This window comes from Branchiostoma lanceolatum, chromosome 1, assembly GCF_035083965.1.
Source record: "Branchiostoma lanceolatum isolate klBraLanc5 chromosome 1, klBraLanc5.hap2, whole genome shotgun sequence".
Classification (NCBI taxonomy): Eukaryota; Metazoa; Chordata; class Leptocardii; order Amphioxiformes; family Branchiostomatidae; genus Branchiostoma; species Branchiostoma lanceolatum.
The window spans coordinates 11,381,665-11,401,106 of NC_089722.1; the positions used below are offsets into that span (position 1 = coordinate 11,381,665).

Genomic DNA, 19,442 nt, shown 5'->3' on the forward strand with positions numbered 1-19,442 from the left:
ATGTACATTTTCTGGTGCACTGGATAAATGTTTGTTCAGGTAGACATTAGAAGTAACATGTCTGGATTATCAACAATCACACCTGTCCTGAGAAAGTTTGTTTGGAAGTCTAGACTGGGAGGGGCAAGAGAGACAAGTGACTTTATGCCTCAAAATCACTTCACTGTTTTTGAAGTTACACTTAGAATCATGCAATTGGGGTGTTTTATGATATCAAAGCCTCATAAAACTCTGGCAATTGCATACTTATTCTGATGTTAGCTTAGCTGTGCAAACAGAAAGCACCTCGAGTAAAATATATTATGACAGTCAATGTCAGGAAAATTGGTGAGTATCTAAACTGCAGAGGAATATACTGAGTACTGAGTGGGTGGCTGTATTGTCAAACAGTACCTTATTGCCCCCCAAGTAGTTTTTCTTTTTCAAACAGCCTCAGCCTCTGAATGTAACTTGTTTCACAATGGCCTTATTATTCTGGTTGGTCACTCTAGAAGGAGGACAAGGACGGCACTGATTTGTTACCAATGTTTGGCTTCAGTTTGTTTGATTCAAGCAAATATCACCATAGTCACAGCACCATCCACCTTGCAGGAGTGGGGCAGGTCCATTATGCCTTGGGGGTGGTTGAGAAGTCTACCTTTACAACCTTAAGACATTATTTTTATTGAATGTGGTTAAAACAGATATTTCTCATTAAAGCGTATGCAGAAAAGAAGAACCTGAAAAGTTTACTTGCAAAATTGTTCTGAGGTGCTGTTTTAGTTTAGGCTTTAAAAAATTACTCCTTGGTAACAAGAGGAGTGGTTTGCTCCATTTTTAATTGACATGAAATAATCATGACATGCATATTCCTTAAGAGCTCTTTGAAAGGATTGGGGTGTATAAGTAAATACTGATATTTGAACATTCAGAATGCTCTATGATTTGAAATATTTCATGAGGTACAAGCAAACCTTTTACAATCATTAATTTATATCTAACTATCGTACACATCATGTACGTAAATGTAGTGACCTTTCTTCTGACACGACAGCATATTTGACCAACCTTTACCTTTGTCACTCTAGGATTGTAAAGCAATAAAACATATCTTAAATCACGCTTAAATCACACTCTTCCAGTGGTCACTCAAGGACATATCAAGCAAAGTTCTTGCAGTGAAGAGCCCGTCTGTAAGACTAGGATTTTCCTTGACAAGTCTATAGATATACTGTCAGTGTCAGCTGCAATGGCTTCTATACTATTGCATCAAATATTTTCATGTGCACTTTTCATACAGTGGTATAAATGTTTAGTGAAGGCTGGTCTAGGTTAACCATATTAAGCCTTATTGAAAAAGGAGTCTATATGATAACTGAAAGTTTTAAGTTACTATTGGAAAGATGTTCTCCATCACTATACAGCTGCATACCTGCAACATGTAACCTATCTAAACAATTTCTTTATGTACACAATCCCACCTGTTCTTAAGTACGTGCAGATTGCCCTACCTGGCAACCTTGACAATACCCTACCAGGCCAACTGTTCAAACTTGTCACCAATAAAACACAGGTGACCTTGTACATATAGTCAGTGTAAACTTCAGGGATTGGTATATCTTGATTTATCTTCCACATTACGATTATGACCCTGGAAACAGTGTGTCCCACCCAGCAACCAGGTATTTCTTTCCAGCCTAACATGACAACAAATGGTCTGACTGCTATACTGGGCCGAGTCTATCAATGCAGGCCATCAGAGCCTAGAGTGAATGCTACTTGATCACCCTTGATCTGTGGTGGGCGGACACTAGTTTAGTTTGTGGGCGAAAATTGAGGTGAAGATAAGACGCCTTACTTGTAATTTGTGAAATGGCAGAATTGTGTATGTGGGAGGGGTAGATCTAGAGACCTATAAAACTTTCACCTTAAGCCTTATGGATGCTGGAAAGATTAGACCTGCAACTAAACATTGAGGAATATTGCTTGTTGTAAGAAAATATCATTACATTTCTGTATGTGCTCTGGCAATTATCACATCCATAACTTTTACCATAGTTTGTCTAACATTGCTGCTCATGTGACCTAAGACCGTACTTGTCAGTGAGCCAGCATCTGCGTAACACGGTGGCTCTACAGTAAAAGCCAGGCTGACATCGGTACTACATCACTTATCCGCCATATCTGAAACATGCATTACCTCAGAATCACACCACTGTACAGGCATGTGACTTCTATCTTTACCAAAAGGGTTTGCTTTGACCTACTGCACTGCAGCAGATTTACTGACTTTGAGAGGAGACGACAGATGTGACCAAGACATCCATGCCAAAACTACATGCAGCAATTTCCTACAAATACACTGTATCACAAACTGAACACAGTTGTGATCAATAACTGGAACACCTCACACTCTTGATGGTCTCCAGCTATACATTATGTCCACCACAATATCATAATAGACATCAACTGTCTCTAAACAAGCATAAAATGACATATCTTAATCTTTGATTGTCACAAGACAGGAAAAGGCAGGAAATGGCAAAAAAACATGATTTGTATACATGTACTTGGCTGTTGGAACCTTCTAATCTGTGCAAATCATAACAAAAGCAGGTGGCAATCCCCATGACAGGTGCCAGTAAAATATCACACCAATTATCACAACAGGGGTCCATGTATGTCTGTCTGCAGACATAACATTTAGCAGCTTCTGCATTCAGCCCCCTGGTAACACCCATGAGGCCTCCTCTTGTCTGGGTTAAAGCACAGCAACTTTCAAAGGCTCCTGTTAAATTATTTTAGAGACAGATCTAGTTATCCCTCTTGTGTATCAACTGTTTCGTTTTAATTTTCTTTTGCTCATAGCTGAACTTGCATTCAACTATTCCACCTTACTTGGAAATCTGACAGACTATATTCAACAAATGAAATAATGAGGTTTTCTAATTGGGGCTGAATGCTTCTGTGGACCTCCTGACCCAGAAGAAATGGTCTTTACAGCAGTGTAAATATTTCATTTGACTCCCACCTACTGTGTCACCAGTTGAAGTAACCTATGTCTATCACGATCGCTCTAGCCATCCATTAACACTCAAGCAAGTTCAATTAACCATGTCCAGGGCAACATTTGAAGAAAGAAAAATCAATTTTATCCCAGGTACCAGACTTCCTCTGACCTATCACACTGCACGCACCAATAACGGGCAGAAAACTGCCGGATCAATAATGGCAGGCACCCATAGGTGAACACTGTTGTTGCAGAGTGATCGCATACCTTGATTTACTATATTTTCTTAGAAAAGTCTAAATGCAGTATTGTCTTTAAATATATGTCAGCAATCATTTTTAAAGCATTTTTTCCATGCATGAAATTATAGTAGTACTAGTTGCAGTACTGATCTATTGTGATTTAAACAGGTTGGTGCTCCTAAGATGTCAGGATGTTACATGTAGAATCCTCCTACCATATGCATGGCTACTGCATAGTAATACAATTGAAAAGGCAAAACTTCCAGAGGGCAAATCAATCATGCTTGTTTCAAAGTCATCTAGGGGGCCCTGCACATCTGTCAGATGGAGGCGAGCAGCCCTGTCAGGTGCATGCTGGGAAGGCTCACATGGAGGAAATTTCCACCATGAATATAGGTAACCTACTTCTTGTGTTACAGGATATTCAAGCCACACATTAGGCAGACAACACACAATGTACAGCCTACAGCAAGCTGCACAATTCTTTTAATAATACAGTGTAACTTTAGCACAGACGGGAATTCTAAGATGTAGATTTACATTATTGTTTTCAATTCAATTCAAGTTGAGAGTTCAAGTTGGAGAGTCATGTGACCTGCTATTGTATTGTCTTCTTGTCATTCGTTCATAATCATGTGTGTCAGTTGTGGTAATGCAAGCGTGTGTACTCTTTTTGAGCGATCGAACCCTATTGTCATGATCTTTGTCTCCAAACACTAACCTGTATAGCCTTTCCACATGTTTAACATGGGCGTTGCTCAGTCATGTGCAAACTACTAATTACAACAAATTTAGCCTGGAAGCCAGTCCTGTTAGGGACCATACGATATTTAGCGGGGGGGGAGGGGTGGTGCACTGGAAGTCCGGTCAAAAAAATTTTCCATGACCCTCCCCCCCATTTCAAAAAATTTTTCCATGACCCTCCCCCCCACCTCGAAAAAATTTACCATGACCCTCCCCCTACAGGTATCGTGTAAAAATGGTAGAAAAACTACCCCCATTTATAAAACAACTACTATATGGACATCGGGCGTCCACTTGGGATAGCTGACGCATGCTATAAAACAAGAACCGGGAACCAGCGGTTGTCGGTACCAGAGGCGATAGCAAAAAAATCAAATTGCATAGGGGGCAAGACAGTTGAGAAAATTTTGAAATCGGGACCCTTTGAACTGCTATATGAGAGACAAATTTTGCTGGAAGAGTAAGCTAAGTTTAATCAAGCAGATACATAGACATCTCTATTGTAAAAAGAAATACAGCTTGATTTTTTGGGGATGATGCCCTCCGAGATATTTTTCGCCGCGGGAGGTGCGACATGCACCCGCAGGAAAATCTAAAAATCTTTAACCATTAAAATGCTATTTCCCGAATTTTGATGAACAAATTTTGCTGGTAAACAAAGTAAGTTTAATGACCCAGGGGCGAAGCCTCCCGGAAGCTCTTGCATTTTTAGGCTATTGAGAAGGCTTCTTTTTCAGTTTTGAGGGTTATATTTATAATAATCATGGTAGTCAATCAATTTCTATTCTCCACAGGACCTTGACATACAATACTTAAGTTTAGGTGAAACCGTGAAAGACAACTAAAATCTCAGAAACAACAATATCAATAGTTTATTCAAGGAGATTTTAACCTCGCTGGTTTATTTAGCTACTCAAAAATATCAATAGTCGATACCAGTTCTCGTTTTTTTGCTGTGTCCGTCTTCTCCGAAGTCGAAGCGCTACAATATCGTCGCTATCAGAAGTTCTCTTCGGTGCGAAATAAGAAGCGATATTCCTGGTATTCCCACGCTTAAACGCTGACATGTTTCCAGAAAAATCGCCGCCGAGGCGGTCGTCCCTCTGCGACGTTACTCTCTCTGCGGCGAAAGTCCCTTTGTCGGCAAAATTTAGAGAAACTTGGCCCGTGTTAATAGAAATCGCGTCACCCCCCTAGATTGCCCAAATATATACGCCGCCGTTCCAGGAAGCCTCCGAAACCGCTGTTCTGCGTCAAATTATAACTACTACAGAAAACGTGGAACTGAAAGTTCAAGGAACGTAAAAATCACCGGTCGCAAGAAGTTCGCTGGTGACTGCCACACGTAGTTCCAACTCACGTGTTTTCCCAGGAAATTGCCGTTGATTGACAGTCGGCAGCCTTTGATGACAGTCGCCAAGGCGCCAGAAAGACTAGATGCCCTGGGAACAAGGAAAGTCGTGGGCGGCGCCACAAATTTGAAGCAGCCGAATCGTCCAATCATGGCGAAGCTTATCAATTTAGTTGAAATATTATCTTCCTACTTTGGTAGAAATGAATTTTATGTGCATCAATTCACTGTTCTGGATGAAAAAATGACATATTCTTGCTCCAGAAATTTGTCAGAAATACAGTTAAAAATTAGTTCTCTCTCGCACTGACAAAGAAAGGAATATTTTACGTTATTAAATAACAGCTTCTGTGTTGCTCAACTGCGGACTGTCAACTTCCAAATAAGGATATTACCCGGAATCTGATACATTTACGGCTGTTCTAATAGTCCGGCGCCACAAAGTGGCCAAGGGCGCTATACGCATTAGCGAGCGACTCGGACGCAGGGATCAACTCGGGAGCTTTATTACACACAAGCGTGGCGGATTCCAAGATGGCCGGAATAAAGGAACACCGTGAACACGTGATCCTAACATGACGTCATCTGTCATCATTAACATAAACCTAACATAACTATATGGCGCGGGACCCACCCCGCTGATCGTCACAGAGAGGCGTACTCGGCCATGTCGGCTACTGTTACGTTTTGGCGCGATGCTGCCGGGTGTACTCTCCAAGCAGAGCATGGGTTTCGACTGTTTTTTGACGTGTTTTTAGGCGTTTTTGCCGGGCTTTCTACTTTGTCTAGACAAAAAAAAAAAGATGACAAAGTATCTTTCTGAACAGCACTATTACAACACATATTCTGTCTTAATTAAGGATAGACTGGGAAGGAATTTGGGAGATCCTTTACTTTCCTTGGAGGACAAATACCATGGGCGAGGATATTGAATCAACCATATGCTCAAGATGGGTGGGAGAAAAAGAATACAGATTGATACAAAAGAAGGAGTACCGAAGCATACATGTAGATCTAAGCCTCTTTTGCATTTGATCTTAGATTTTTTAAATTCAACTCAGGTCATTATCATATTTTTTTTAAATATGAAATAGAAGAACTTTGCAGATATGGACAAAGCTACCCCGATACTGGTAATTAAAATTTAGCACTCTGAAGTAGCCGTTTAGCACCCAATTCCCTATTGGTTACAGAGTTAGGCAGCAGGGAGAAGGTTAACACATTTTTTCTCTGCTAAGACATGACACTTTGGCCTTATTGATTGATGTATTACTTTAATATTCATGCAGTATTGGCAGACGGCCCCCTCACATGATCCTTACACCCCTGCAATCCCATCATTACTCCTACAAAGGTTGGGTTTAGAATTGCTCCGACAAATTAATGACCTCATCAATCTGGTTCTTTTGCAGCTCTACTTTGACATGCAAGATTTATCTCCTACAGAATGTACCAAGTAAACATCAAGTCAACATGGGGAGGGTTATAAAAGATAAACATCCTCACCCTAAATTCCAATTCTCTATTACGAGCATGCACTGAAATTACCTATGAACATTGACGTCTTTTGATGCCATAACTACCAACTTTTCCTCTCCTTGCACTAATTTTTGGGGAATAATCTTGACAAGTTATTCCACCTTATAAATGTCAAGCCCTTTTCACGCATGATGTTGTCAAACATCACGACAGAATTTACGACACAAGTTACATTCTTCCCATTAAATCTATGGCATTAAACCACCCACACTATCATCAATATCCATCACATCTCTGTCCGTCATTTTTCATGGTTAATTCAGTCCTCCCGATGAATTGCTCATCTGTTCATCAAAGTGAGACAACTACCATCCACCATGATTATCATAAGGTCGTGACCTTTCCCCTGCTGCATAAGCATCGCTCCAGGATTGTCATCCATCAAGCTGAGAATCATCATTTACTGGAGGGTATTTGTGTCCAAGAATTTATTCCCACAATTCCTTGCCGGAATATTTTCCCTGTGCCAGATCACAGGACTGGTCCATGTCTGTTTGAGGGGGAGGGGTGATTTATGCTTAGGTGCAAGGGGACTTAAGGTGAAGGGTGCATGAGTCAAGGGCAAGGTGCCCTCTACAGTAATGGCTTTAATGTGGAGGGAGAAATGGGGCTTTTCTGAGGGAACAGGGTGGTCGGATAGTAAATATATCTCTGGGGATGTAGGAAAGGGTCACTGACATTCAAATTGGAACATTCCAGTCACAAAAGAGTTTTTCCCACAGAACTGCTACATGTACAAAACATTAAGAAGTCTTACCACTTGTTTTACAGCCGTGAAATTGAAACAGACTTTCTGGTAACTCCTTAAGATATTCCTAACATGTAGCATAGTCAGCATTCCTACACATGTAAGCCTCCCATTGGGATCTGGACAGCAATATTACATCCCACTCTGGGATGGCTCACCAATAATCCAATTGCTGTTTCATCTCTGAGGAGGGGAATCTATTAAGCCACCTGACAGGACAGGGAACATTTCAAAACCCTGGATCAACTCTAAACAGAGCCGACCTCAGATAGTTGCTGAGTCATTGCAACTAAAGACTCAGCAATCAATGCATTATGATGAACATAAGAGGTGAGGGATCATCTGAAAACCTACAAGTTTGTTACATCATGGCACACAGGTGCCAGTTATGTGCAGCATACAGGTGCCTGCTATGTGCAGCATTAAGGTTCCGGTTCGGAATTGTTTTGACCAAGGACCTAAATAGTGCGTGAAGATAAGACGCAAATCCTAGGTTTTCTCGTTAGTTTTGGCTCCCGATTTTTCGGTTATTGCTATAGCAGTGCGTTATCTTTTGTATTTCCTGAAAAACTCGATCTTCGTAGCGTTTTACGGTTTCCGAGTTTTGGTCGTCCGCGGGTACTTCCTGGTATTAGTGCGCGATGACGGTAACGCGGCTTTGTTGCCTGATTACCCGAATCGTGCGTTCTATGTGCGTTTTGCATGGTTTCGCACCATCGGGGATTGCGGAAAACGTATCCTCACGATTTTTTTCATTTTTCCTAATTGCACAGACGGAATGATGACCTTTATTTCCATATCAGTCATTATCCTAGGAAAACTTTTATTTTCCTTCAAGCGGCCTTGGAAGAATGCCCTAAAAATAGCAGTTTTGGGGATGAAAATTGCTTTTAGTGACGGTTCTCACTAAAAATGACGTTTCCACAGAAAATATCAAATTCGTCTGTCGTTCGAAGATAAGTCACCCCCATCCATCAGAAACATTGAATCGGCCGAAAAGGGATGCTTGGAAAAGCGCTATTGCCTTTAAGGGAACGAGTCAGGTCGGCCCCGAATTTTAAAAAAAAACTCCGAACCGAGACCTTAAAGAGGCATAAAATCTTAATTAATGACGTCATAGGTGCCGTAATATTATTGCATATTGACGTCTTTATCCAAGGCTTGAAGATTCTGAAAAAAAAATTCCACAATTCTGCCTTTTTTCGTTCCAAAGGCAGTACTATTCATATCTGGGCTTTGGTGCCTCCCTCCCTCATAATCCCCCCCCCCCCCCCGACACAGCATGCAATGTCAAATTAAGGCTTCCCTCACGTGTACGCTGTTCATTCAGTCGCTTTGATTACGGCGGCGATTGATATAAGTTAGGCACTGGATTTGACTGTAGGCATAAATTTGGTACACTCTCTTCGTATTTTTACCTATGGAGGGATAGTACGCAAAGTTTAGGTAAATTAAGCGCTATTAAGAGGAAACTGGGAAATCGAATGTTAAGTTCCTTGCTCCTAGAAGCCTTAACTTTTTTTCGCTTTGTTGGTGCCAAATAGTAGTCTGATAGGTTCTCCACGCACCCATAAAGAGTTTATTACTCTACCCGCTTCCTTCTCCGTCAATTTCACCGATAATGGGTTCTGACTGGCAAAAGAATGGTGCATTTCACACATTTGGTGTGCCTTGCGCTTCTTAAGAGGACATTCACGGCACAATTCTACAAATTCGACGTCGGACGACTTTGATTTGGAAAGCGCAAATCCTGTGCTACCACTTCATGTCAAAATCTGCGATTTTCATCGGTGCAATCAAGCGCGACGAACCAAAACGCAATCCCACTCAGTTGCCCTGTGATTCCGGTGACGTCACTTCGTGACGTCATCCTTATATTCGCTTTTAGAAGGTCTAGCGTTAAGCATGAGGCCCAGAAACGACGGAACTGCCATAGGTATCGTCGGCCGCGGACCCGTGAAGATTTTCCCGCCGGTTTTGCATGTTTTCCGTAAAGCGCTGTGATAGCAGCTTACATTTTTCATTGCTCTTTCTGATTGTGACGTCAATGTTCTGTCAGGGTTTGAATATGCGGCAAATGTCGAGGGAGCGCTGTATTTTCTATATGTCTTTAACCCTCAAACCACCGTATGGGGTCAAAACTGACCCCAGGCGTATATGAACATGTGCCATTTTGACATTTCGAGTCGAAAACAAAATTCCTTCTGTGAGTTTGTTTGTATATATGTCTTATAACTTCTCACAAGTTTTTACCGAGATTGGCTCATTGTTGATTAAGTTATCCTAGAAAGTTCACGCATGGTCCAGTGGGGTCAAAACTGACCCCAGCAAAATCTGCACTCATATTTCCTATTGTTTGATACTTGTCATCTAGTAACATGTATGATAAGGATTATGATGATCATAATTACAAAATATGATATTGTTGAAACGTGAAAAAAACAAATTTTTCAAATGAACGTAAAAATTAATGACGTTGTGACGTATTATGACGTCATCTATGTGATTTTATTGACGAAAACCAACAAATTGGGTATTTCCATATAATTCAAAGGTACACGACAAAACTTAGAAATTATGTATGATAAATCATAATATATCCAAAGACGTTATTTGTAGATGGCAACAGGAACGACGTCAAAATGACGTCATAAAAATTATATTCATATCAAGTTACACTAGCCAAATCCGCCATCTTGGTTCCGCCATCTTGAATTATTTCAAATGCATTTTTTTCATCATATAACCTAATAACACAATAAAAATGGACCAAAACGTTTATCTTAAGATTGTTTCTGTTTGAATAAACATGGTTATGATGAAATTTGAGGTTGAAATAGCCGGTTTTAGCCAATCTAATTATATCGTCTGACATCTTAGATTTTGATCGATGACGTAATCAAATATGCATAAATCAGGAATATCAAATTATAAAAGTGATTGTGAATTATTGATGTAAGAAAATAAGTGCAGTTTAAAAAGACAGCCCTAGAATTACATTGTAAAATCCAAAATTAGCGAATTTTTCCAAATATGGCTCTAAGAAACCGGTTGCCATAGCAACCTGAAAACATTGATTAGATGTTTCATTAAACTAAAATTGTTGCCAACGAAATTCTTGCAAAGGTGACCAAGTTTGGTTGTTCTAGCGTAAGACATTCAGATGTTATATGACATCAAGTATTGCGGCAGGCCTCACAAGAGCCCGTTTGTCTGAATAGCGTTAGTTGCAAAAGACGATGTTCCCTATTTTTGCATGAATTATGATAATGAGCAGACATTATTCACACCTAATCATGTCAAACTGTCCCTTATAGATTACTTAAACTATACATATGTACAAACCACAAAAATAGCCACTAATAACGCTATATTTGTAGGAAACATTGTGGGGTCAGTTTTGACCCCATACGGTAAGATTAGTCGTAAAAAAGGTACGGTGGTTTGAGGGTTAAGCATGTCCTGCGGGAAAAGTGACCATCGCAGCCAAGTGAAATTTGGATATATGGTAGATGGAATCTTTCTGAAGTCTGGGGTGAAATTTTTATGACAGAATATGCAAATTAAGGTTCCGGTTCGGAATTGTTTTGACCAAGGACCTAAATAGTGCGTGAAGATAAGACGCAAATCCTAGGTTTTCTCGTTAGTTTTGGCTCCCGATTTTTCGGTTATTGCTATAGCAGTGCGTTATCTTTTGTATTTCCTGAAAAACTCGATCTTCGTAGCGTTTTACGGTTTCCGAGTTTTGGTCGTCCGCGGGTACTTCCTGGTATTAGTGCGCGATGACGGTAACGCGGCTTTGTTGCCTGATTACCCGAATCGTGCGTTCTATGTGCGTTTTGCATGGTTTCGCACCATCGGGGATTGCGGAAAACGTATCCTCACGATTTTTTTCATTTTTCCTAATTGCACAGACGGAATGATGACCTTTATTTCCATATCAGTCAATATCCTAGGAAAACTTTTATTTTCCTTCAAGCGGCCTTGGAAGAATGCCCTAAAAATAGCAGTTTTGGGGATGAAAATTGCTTTTAGTGACGGTTCTCACTAAAAATGACGTTTCCACAGAAAATATCAAATTCGTCTGTCGTTCGAAGATAAGTCACCCCCATCCATCAGAAACATTGAATCAGCCGAAAAGGGATGTTTGGAAAAGCGCTATTGCCTTTAAGGGAACGAGTCAGGTCGGCCCCGAATTTAAAAAAAAAATTCGAACCGAGACCTACAGGTGCCTGCTATGTGCAGCATACAGGTGCCTGCTATGCGCAGCATATAGGTGCCTGCTATGTGCAGCATACAGGTGCCTGCTATGTGCAGCATACAGGTGTCTGCTGTGTGTAGCATATACATGTAATACAGGTGCCTGCTACGTGCAGCATACAGGTGCCTGCTATGTGCAGCATACAGGTGCCTGCTATGTGCAGCATACAGGTGTCTGCTATGTGCAGCATACAGGTGTCTGTTGTGTGTAGCATACAGGTGCCTGCTACGTGCAGCATACAGGTGCCTGCTAAGGGCAGCATACAGGTGCCTGCTATGTGCAGCATACAGGTGTCTGCTATGTGCAGCATACAGGTGCCTGCTGTGCATTCTCAGCTGGTGTCTGTTGTTTCCAGCCTACAGGTGACATTTGTGCATGGCATGCAGGTGTCTGATGTGCATTGTCAACAGGTGTCTGTTGTCAGCAGGTGTCTGTTGTGTGCTGTCAGAAAATGACACCTGTGTGCAGCATGTAGGCATCTGTTGTATGCTATCAGCAGGTGGCTATAGTGAGCTAAAAGCATGTCACATCTGTGCTAACGGCAGGTGCCTGTTGTGTTCTTTTTGCCATGCTGTGTGAAATCTATGGCTATGCCATCAATTACATGTCACCACCTGCTTTGTGCCAGTTGCATGTTTTCCATGTCTTTGTTAGCAGGTGCACTTACATCTCATATCAGCACACATAACGAAATGGGCCTGAAGAAAATTATCCTAAAGATTCACCCTCTATCATCAACACTTGGTATTCATACTGAGAATCTTCCTCACCTCATGTTCTGGGATGAAGGAACTTGGTCCATGGCTGACTGGCCTTGGTATCTGTACACCCCGCTCCTGAAAAACAAACGGTACAATTCACTACAATGCAAGGGAGAACGCTCATGGAAAGGCAAAACATTGGGTGCAATTTCTGAGAAACAAACAGGAACAGGAAAGTACCAGAAAACTATGTTCCGGTGAATAGCTTATTATATGGTAAACAATAAAAGATAAGTCATATAATGATTTGCGACACACGCCTACCATAAAGAGTGGAGTTATTTAACAGATCTGATACAAGATGGGAATGACTCCTATATAAATGCTGAAAAACACCTTCTGATGAAATAGCAACTTGATTGTACACTGTATTGATTTTTGGTAAAAAGTGCATAGTACACCTTAATAACAGCTCCAGGCTTAGCAAAGCTTTAAGCAAGGGCAAGTAAATAATGTAATACGGGCCATTTTTACATCATCATATCTGACACAGGGTTTAACCTTTGATTCACAGTTTACTCAAGTTACTGTTCATATTTAGACACATAGTGGCAATGCTTAGGTACTGCATCAAAAACCAAAACATCCAGCTTCCTGTGATGGTATTTAGACAAAAAGGTACAAATAACAGCTAGAACAGGATTGTCAACTGTCTTTAAATTTTATTTATTAAATGCAGTACTTAGTGGACAAGACCTCTGAAACGTTATCAAAAAAAGTCTATTCCTGCCTGGGATGTCTGATTATATATGAAAACTTACAGACGCAACAAATGTACAATTTTAAGAATAAAGAAAAGCACAAACACAGCCATGCTACCGAAAAGATTCTTGGTGAAGATAGTGGCAATGAAAACTTAACACAAGACAAACAAAAAATGATTGAGAAAATCAAGATAAAGTGGAATAAAAGCCTATTTTTGTATAGGCAAACAGATAGACACCAATACATGTGCATGATGCAAGACTGCCCCAAGCCTTAGATATGTCTGCATGCTGAAAAGCAATGAGACCCTATGAGTTCACACAACGGTCAGGGTTATTCTAAACAAGGCAGCCAGTCCCTCCCCCTAGTGGCCTTGTCCTGTCTACCCTGTACCATTTGGCTCTATACTATGGTCCTGCAAATAAACCTCTCTGGCCTTCACACATTGCTTACAACAGTCGTAAGCCATCATTCAGTAATCTTTAACTGAAAGAATTATGACATGGGAGCTCAATTGCATCAATAAAGATTTCTGGTGTTCGGTTGCTTTGATCTGGTATTGTAAACAGCTTAGATGTCTACAGATGCAGAATGCAGTATGGCTGGAAACGTTAAGTTTACATCTAGGGTGGAATTTCCCTAACTGTTTCTACAGTCTGGCTACATCTGCCATTCATCAAGGGTGACTGTATATAAAGTAAGAATGTCCCTAACTCTTAGCAGATCCGTGCTATCGTCCAGAAGCAAGAGTCAAGTGCCTGCTGACAACTTCACAAGGATCAACATGAAGTAAAAAACAACAAACAAAAGAAAAAGTATTTTCTCCCATTTCTAGCATCACCAGAATTCCCAGCATTTCTAGCTGTCATTGCCAACCATCTGTTTCAGTCGCTGTACATGTGAAGCTATCCTTGCAGAATAACAGAAGCAAGCTGTAACCTATGAGTATGATGTGCTTACAGTTACGTGTTAGTACTGCACAATTCTGCAGCTAGTACTGCACAATTCTGCAGCTAGAATCACGATGGGATGGTCATGACGTCATGTTGAACAGATGATTATATAAATGTATTGCATAAACATGAAGTAGTCTGTTAAAAATTTGAGTGTGAACAATATTTCTATATTATTTTCAATATTGATTTCGCTTCTTTTTGGAGTCCTGAGGAGCAGAATTCATTCAGTACCATAAACCACACAGTGCACTACCAACCTGCAAAGATCATTCCACCAACTTCCATATGAGCCACACAGGACAAAACCTTGGGTCATATCTCAATTCATCTCCTCACAGCTAATCTAATCAACTAGCCATTATGGACATTATCTAGCATCCAGCCCAAATACTTATTAGAAATCAGGTCACATTGAGATATTGCAGATCCATCTAATCTCCCTGTCCCATACATCAATATGATTTATGAATAACCTAATTTGTTTACCAGTAACATCATCTTGTGGTATCTGTGATGTGAAGGCAGGAAATATTTGAACCAGCCTATTAAGTACTTTGTATACATGCATGATAAAAACAACAGAACAGTCATGCAAGCTTGAAAGTTTGAAGTATGCCTCATCAGCGAGGAGCAGAAATTGGATAATAAATCCTGATACTGGTATCACACTACAGTGCTTCGCAATATGACTAGTAATCATTGATATACAAAATGTATTCTACCATCCAAACATGATCACAGCTAGCTTGCATCATGAGCTACTGGGACAGAAATGTTCTGTTATGCGATGTACTACCCCTTCAAACACATCACTGAGAAACCAAAGAAACCTTCAACATCACCGTATGATGTGGACATGAAGCAACATATCGGTACTAGTCTTACCACATGATCCAAATCTGAGGAAGCGCAAGGTACCTCTCCCTCCGACATTGGAAATTCCACTACATCTGACTACAGAAGAGGAGTGACACAGGCCAGGCATGTTCCAGATACCAACCAATCACAGCACAGCGAGCGAGCGGAACATGCCACTTACACACATCTATAAGGGGTGTTGGGAAGATACCACCAGGAAGTGAAGATGGAAGAAATCAATAATTTGTAAACCAATAACAGCATGGATTATGCAAGGTGGTAACCAGTATAATCTTGAGGATGAATATTTAATAAAAGAAGTGAGAAATCTATCCCAGAACTATCGATAAATTGATGTACCTATGACCAAGCAACATTTATCAATCCGGATATTTAAAGAAAAGCCATATCTCCATAACTAAGTCGATATTATCATCAAGACCTCCAGCTGAGGGACATGGGGTTAAAAGATACATCTTACGAAGCCCCAGCATTAGCTTCTTCTTTACCTGAGTAGGGTGACAGCCTAATAAGTAAATCCGAGTCCTCGAAATGGTAACCTGACCCTATGCTATGTCTGGCATCTCCTAGAGGACATGAATACATGTTGTGTAAGCTATGTGACATCATCCCTCACAGCGCCCAGCTGGATGTGTTTGTGCCTGTGCGTGCGTTTGTGTGTGCATGCGTGTGTGTGCCTTTTCGTGTGCATGGGTGTACTTGTAAGTATGTGTGTGCACATGCATGAAGGAACACACAGCTTCTAATTCATGCAAATCTTGTAGATTGGTACCCTTCAGAAAGCTTTATGATATAAGGCCACAGCAAGTAATTTTTATGGATGACATCAGCGCGCTCATTAATTTTCGCCTGATTTCGAAATAAACGGTGGTCAACATGCCAAAAATTGGCAAATATGTCGTAAACGTTGACAGTCTAAGGTGTTTCATTGCATATGAGTACCCAGTGTAGTTCCTGCCCATGATGGTATGACAAGCTGTTTTCTGCGTTTGTTCTAGTTAATTGAGCTGTATACACATCTTCAAGAACAGTTTAATGTTGACAGTCTAAGGTGTTTCATTGCATATGAATACCCAGTGTAGTTGCTTCAGATGATGGTACAACAAGCTCTTTTCTGCATTTGTTGTAGTTAGTCTATTGAGATGTATATGTCACAGTAGAGATGGCGATTCAGGACAATCGGCGATTGTCCTAGGACAGATCGCGATCGCCGTTTGTCCTAGGACAGACTGCGATCGCCATCTGTCCTAGGACAATCGCCGATTCTACTAGTAGAGATTGCGATCGCAATCTGTCCTAGGACAAACGGCGATCGCGATCTGTCCTAGGACAATCGCCGATTCTACTAGTAGAGATTGCGATCGCAATCTGTCCTAGGACAAACGGCGATTCTACTTGGACAAGTTTGCGATCGCGATCTGTCCTAGGACAATCGCCGATTCTACTAGTAGAGATTGCGATCGACATATACATATCTACAAGGACATGTTTACATTAAATCAAGGAGGTTTTATATTATATATGAAACCTCATTGGTTGAATACAGGAATAAAAGACCTGTTGGTCATGATATCATATTTCGTCGCCTCAATTCTTGTTTAACAAGACTTATGATCTCAAAATTTGAAAATATAGGAATCTTGTTTTTTTTGGCCTGCCTTGTTTTTATTTCGCCCTATCTCATTAATTTTGGAGTCTGCGGAGGATGTCATCCATAAAATTTACTTGCTGTGGCCTAATGGATGACTAACATAGTACCAAATTCAGCATATGCAAAGTTATCTTCTCAAACTTCTGATCATCACTTTGTTATTACTTTACAGTCAAACCTAACCACTATCACTTCCACACTGAAATCAAATTTTCATGGCCATATCTACGAGGATAAGACATGACAGTAATCCAGTCAGCCTACCAATCAGTGGTGTCCTGGTGTCACATACCTTCCAGTAATTCAGCCGGGTCCAACTCTTCATTACTTTATGCAATCAACAAGCAGCTAATCCATCCTAGTCCAATCCCCTAGACAATCATGTCCCACCGATGACCTAATCGATACATGGCCCGCTCAGGTTATGATGAAGCCAGGAAAATCGCACACTTTCCAATAACAGGAGGTGGGAACCCATTATATCCCTGTCTGATGTATGTTTCATGAGACTTCTTCGATATATATCCTCTGCACTGTAACTTCATCTCGCTTGCTTTCTTCCTTATTGATGCTTTTCCAATGTCGGAGAACCGACCTCTGCACTGTGTCATTGTGTTGTTTCTAGAACTTGAGTAGAAGCTCCTCTGTTGCACAGAGAGGTTTTACAAGATTCTCATCTTCAGTTTCAAACAACCATGGGGAAAGTCACCTGAATCACGTGCTGGGCTGTCAAATTTTTCTCGTGCTACTCATTGTTTTGGGAACCCATGTTGTTAGTTTTCATTGTTCAATCTGTCATTTTTGGCTTACAAAAATACAGTTTCATCAATTTCGTGTAATGAAGTTCAGATTTTTTTTTGTCCCTTGTATGGAACTGTTCCAATTATTGCAACATATCAAGCCTTGGCAACGTGTATTACAGAGAAATTCCATATCCTGGATCTGTGTTTGCCCATACAGGCCATAGGCCATCTTAGACTATTCAATCTTCCTGAATGTCTCTATCTTCCACTTTCTCTGCAAGGTAATAGCCTTTTCCACCTTATATGGATAATCACAGCCCCCGACTGTGTCTAGTACCATTAAATTACCCACTTTACCAGCAATATAGGGCATAGTGTGCGTACATTTTGCACTTACACGTGTAATATTCGGGCAGTAACAGGTCATAAAAATGAATGTGTGTATTGACCATTGTGTGAGGGCAATCAAGGTTTCAGACACACAGTGACTGTGCATACGGTATTTTAAAGTGTTTCTGGTAAAATGTTGAAGGACACACTATTGCACTATTACATTGAAAAACAATAAGTAGCTTAGATGCCAAGATCTAGACTTTGTAATACCAAGCTCAAAAGTAATTTGCCCTGAAATAATTTCCCCTCACAATACAGAATGTTTCAAAGGACAGAACGGATGTCCTTCAGCATTGTAAACTACATGTACTTGGAAACATAAAACCTGTATCAGACAACACACCATTGTTTATACACACCACCCGACTCTGAAATAGCTTGTGTACAGTCTGAGGGAGCAGACAGTCTCTTCGGTCTAATTTGATGCCGACAAAGGTGCTTTTCAACGTTATAATATACGATAACACTGCAGCTAATGACTGCACCAGTGAAATCGTTCAGAAGTAATCGCATCTGTTCCCCTAGTCTACATTAATAGCTGTTGCAAACTCTACATTAGGTAATTGCCAAGCAGAGGTAGTAAACTACACACTTAGACTAACCATAGGTGCTGTTGACCTTCTGTCACCAACAATGATTTATCTTCTGGCAAAACTAAATGTGAAGTACTGATTCATACGTGTTGACTGTTAACTCTTGGCATGCTATAAAAGTATATCAACTACCATATTCAAGATTGCCAAGTTTAGCATGTTCACAGATGATTTAGCATGTTTAAGGTTAAAAAATGGCTGATTACCCCTTTCAGGTGTCTTCAACTCGTACATGGGGTTATTAGAGGTTGAATCCTTACCAACAGGACATGCTTATGCAAATACAAATAAATCTAATCACAATCCTCTATTATGACAACAACAGAAGGCCACTGTTTCTGCTGCATCTACTGTATAACCTTCTATTGTACAACAGAAATCGTGTTCCCTTGTTGACAAAGAAAAAGTACACCTTCAAGGCTACAACAGAGATTTTCTCCTGAATGGGCATTTTGTGTTGCCACAACTGGACTGATGAAAATATGATATACGGTATACATATTTCAACAGAAGACAGTCAAGTTAGATAAAAGATCAACAAGAATATGTCGAGATTACTTATCAGCAGTGCTAGTAATATGATGGTGGTATTTTGCAAAACTACTATAAAACAAACTGGTACCACACGACAGTTTTTATGACCAAGGTAACTTACTTCCAAAAAAGCATGAGTTAACATTTGAGCTCATGATTGATTCATACTTCAACCATTTGAATATCTAGCTTTTAAGGATTTCTCAGCGATCAGAAAAGTGAAAGGAACAGCACAAATCAAATATAAACAAAAGGTTAATCAAACAAACCCAAATTGGGTGATGCAACCAGTGAACATCGTTGCTCTTGATTTTGTCAACCAAGCTATTGAATATACATGTAGATCCACAATG

At 40.4% G+C, this 19,442-nt stretch overlaps 1 protein-coding gene across 8 annotated transcripts in view; it reads right to left on the reverse strand.

Moving 5' to 3' along the window:
- Positions 1-19,442, reverse strand: part of LOC136434043 (sestrin-1-like) — a 62,863-nt gene that overhangs the window by 20,772 nt on the left and 22,649 nt on the right. For 7 of the 8 annotated variants that reach the window (XM_066426741.1, XM_066426732.1, XM_066426723.1 and 4 more), the window contains one exon: positions 12,645-12,710. In XM_066426741.1, coding sequence (XP_066282838.1) covers positions 12,645-12,710 — 66 coding nt within the window. Of the gene's footprint in view, positions 1-12,644; positions 12,711-15,181; positions 15,298-19,442 lie in introns of those variants that run through there. The other variant, XM_066426768.1, reaches the window with a different exon arrangement.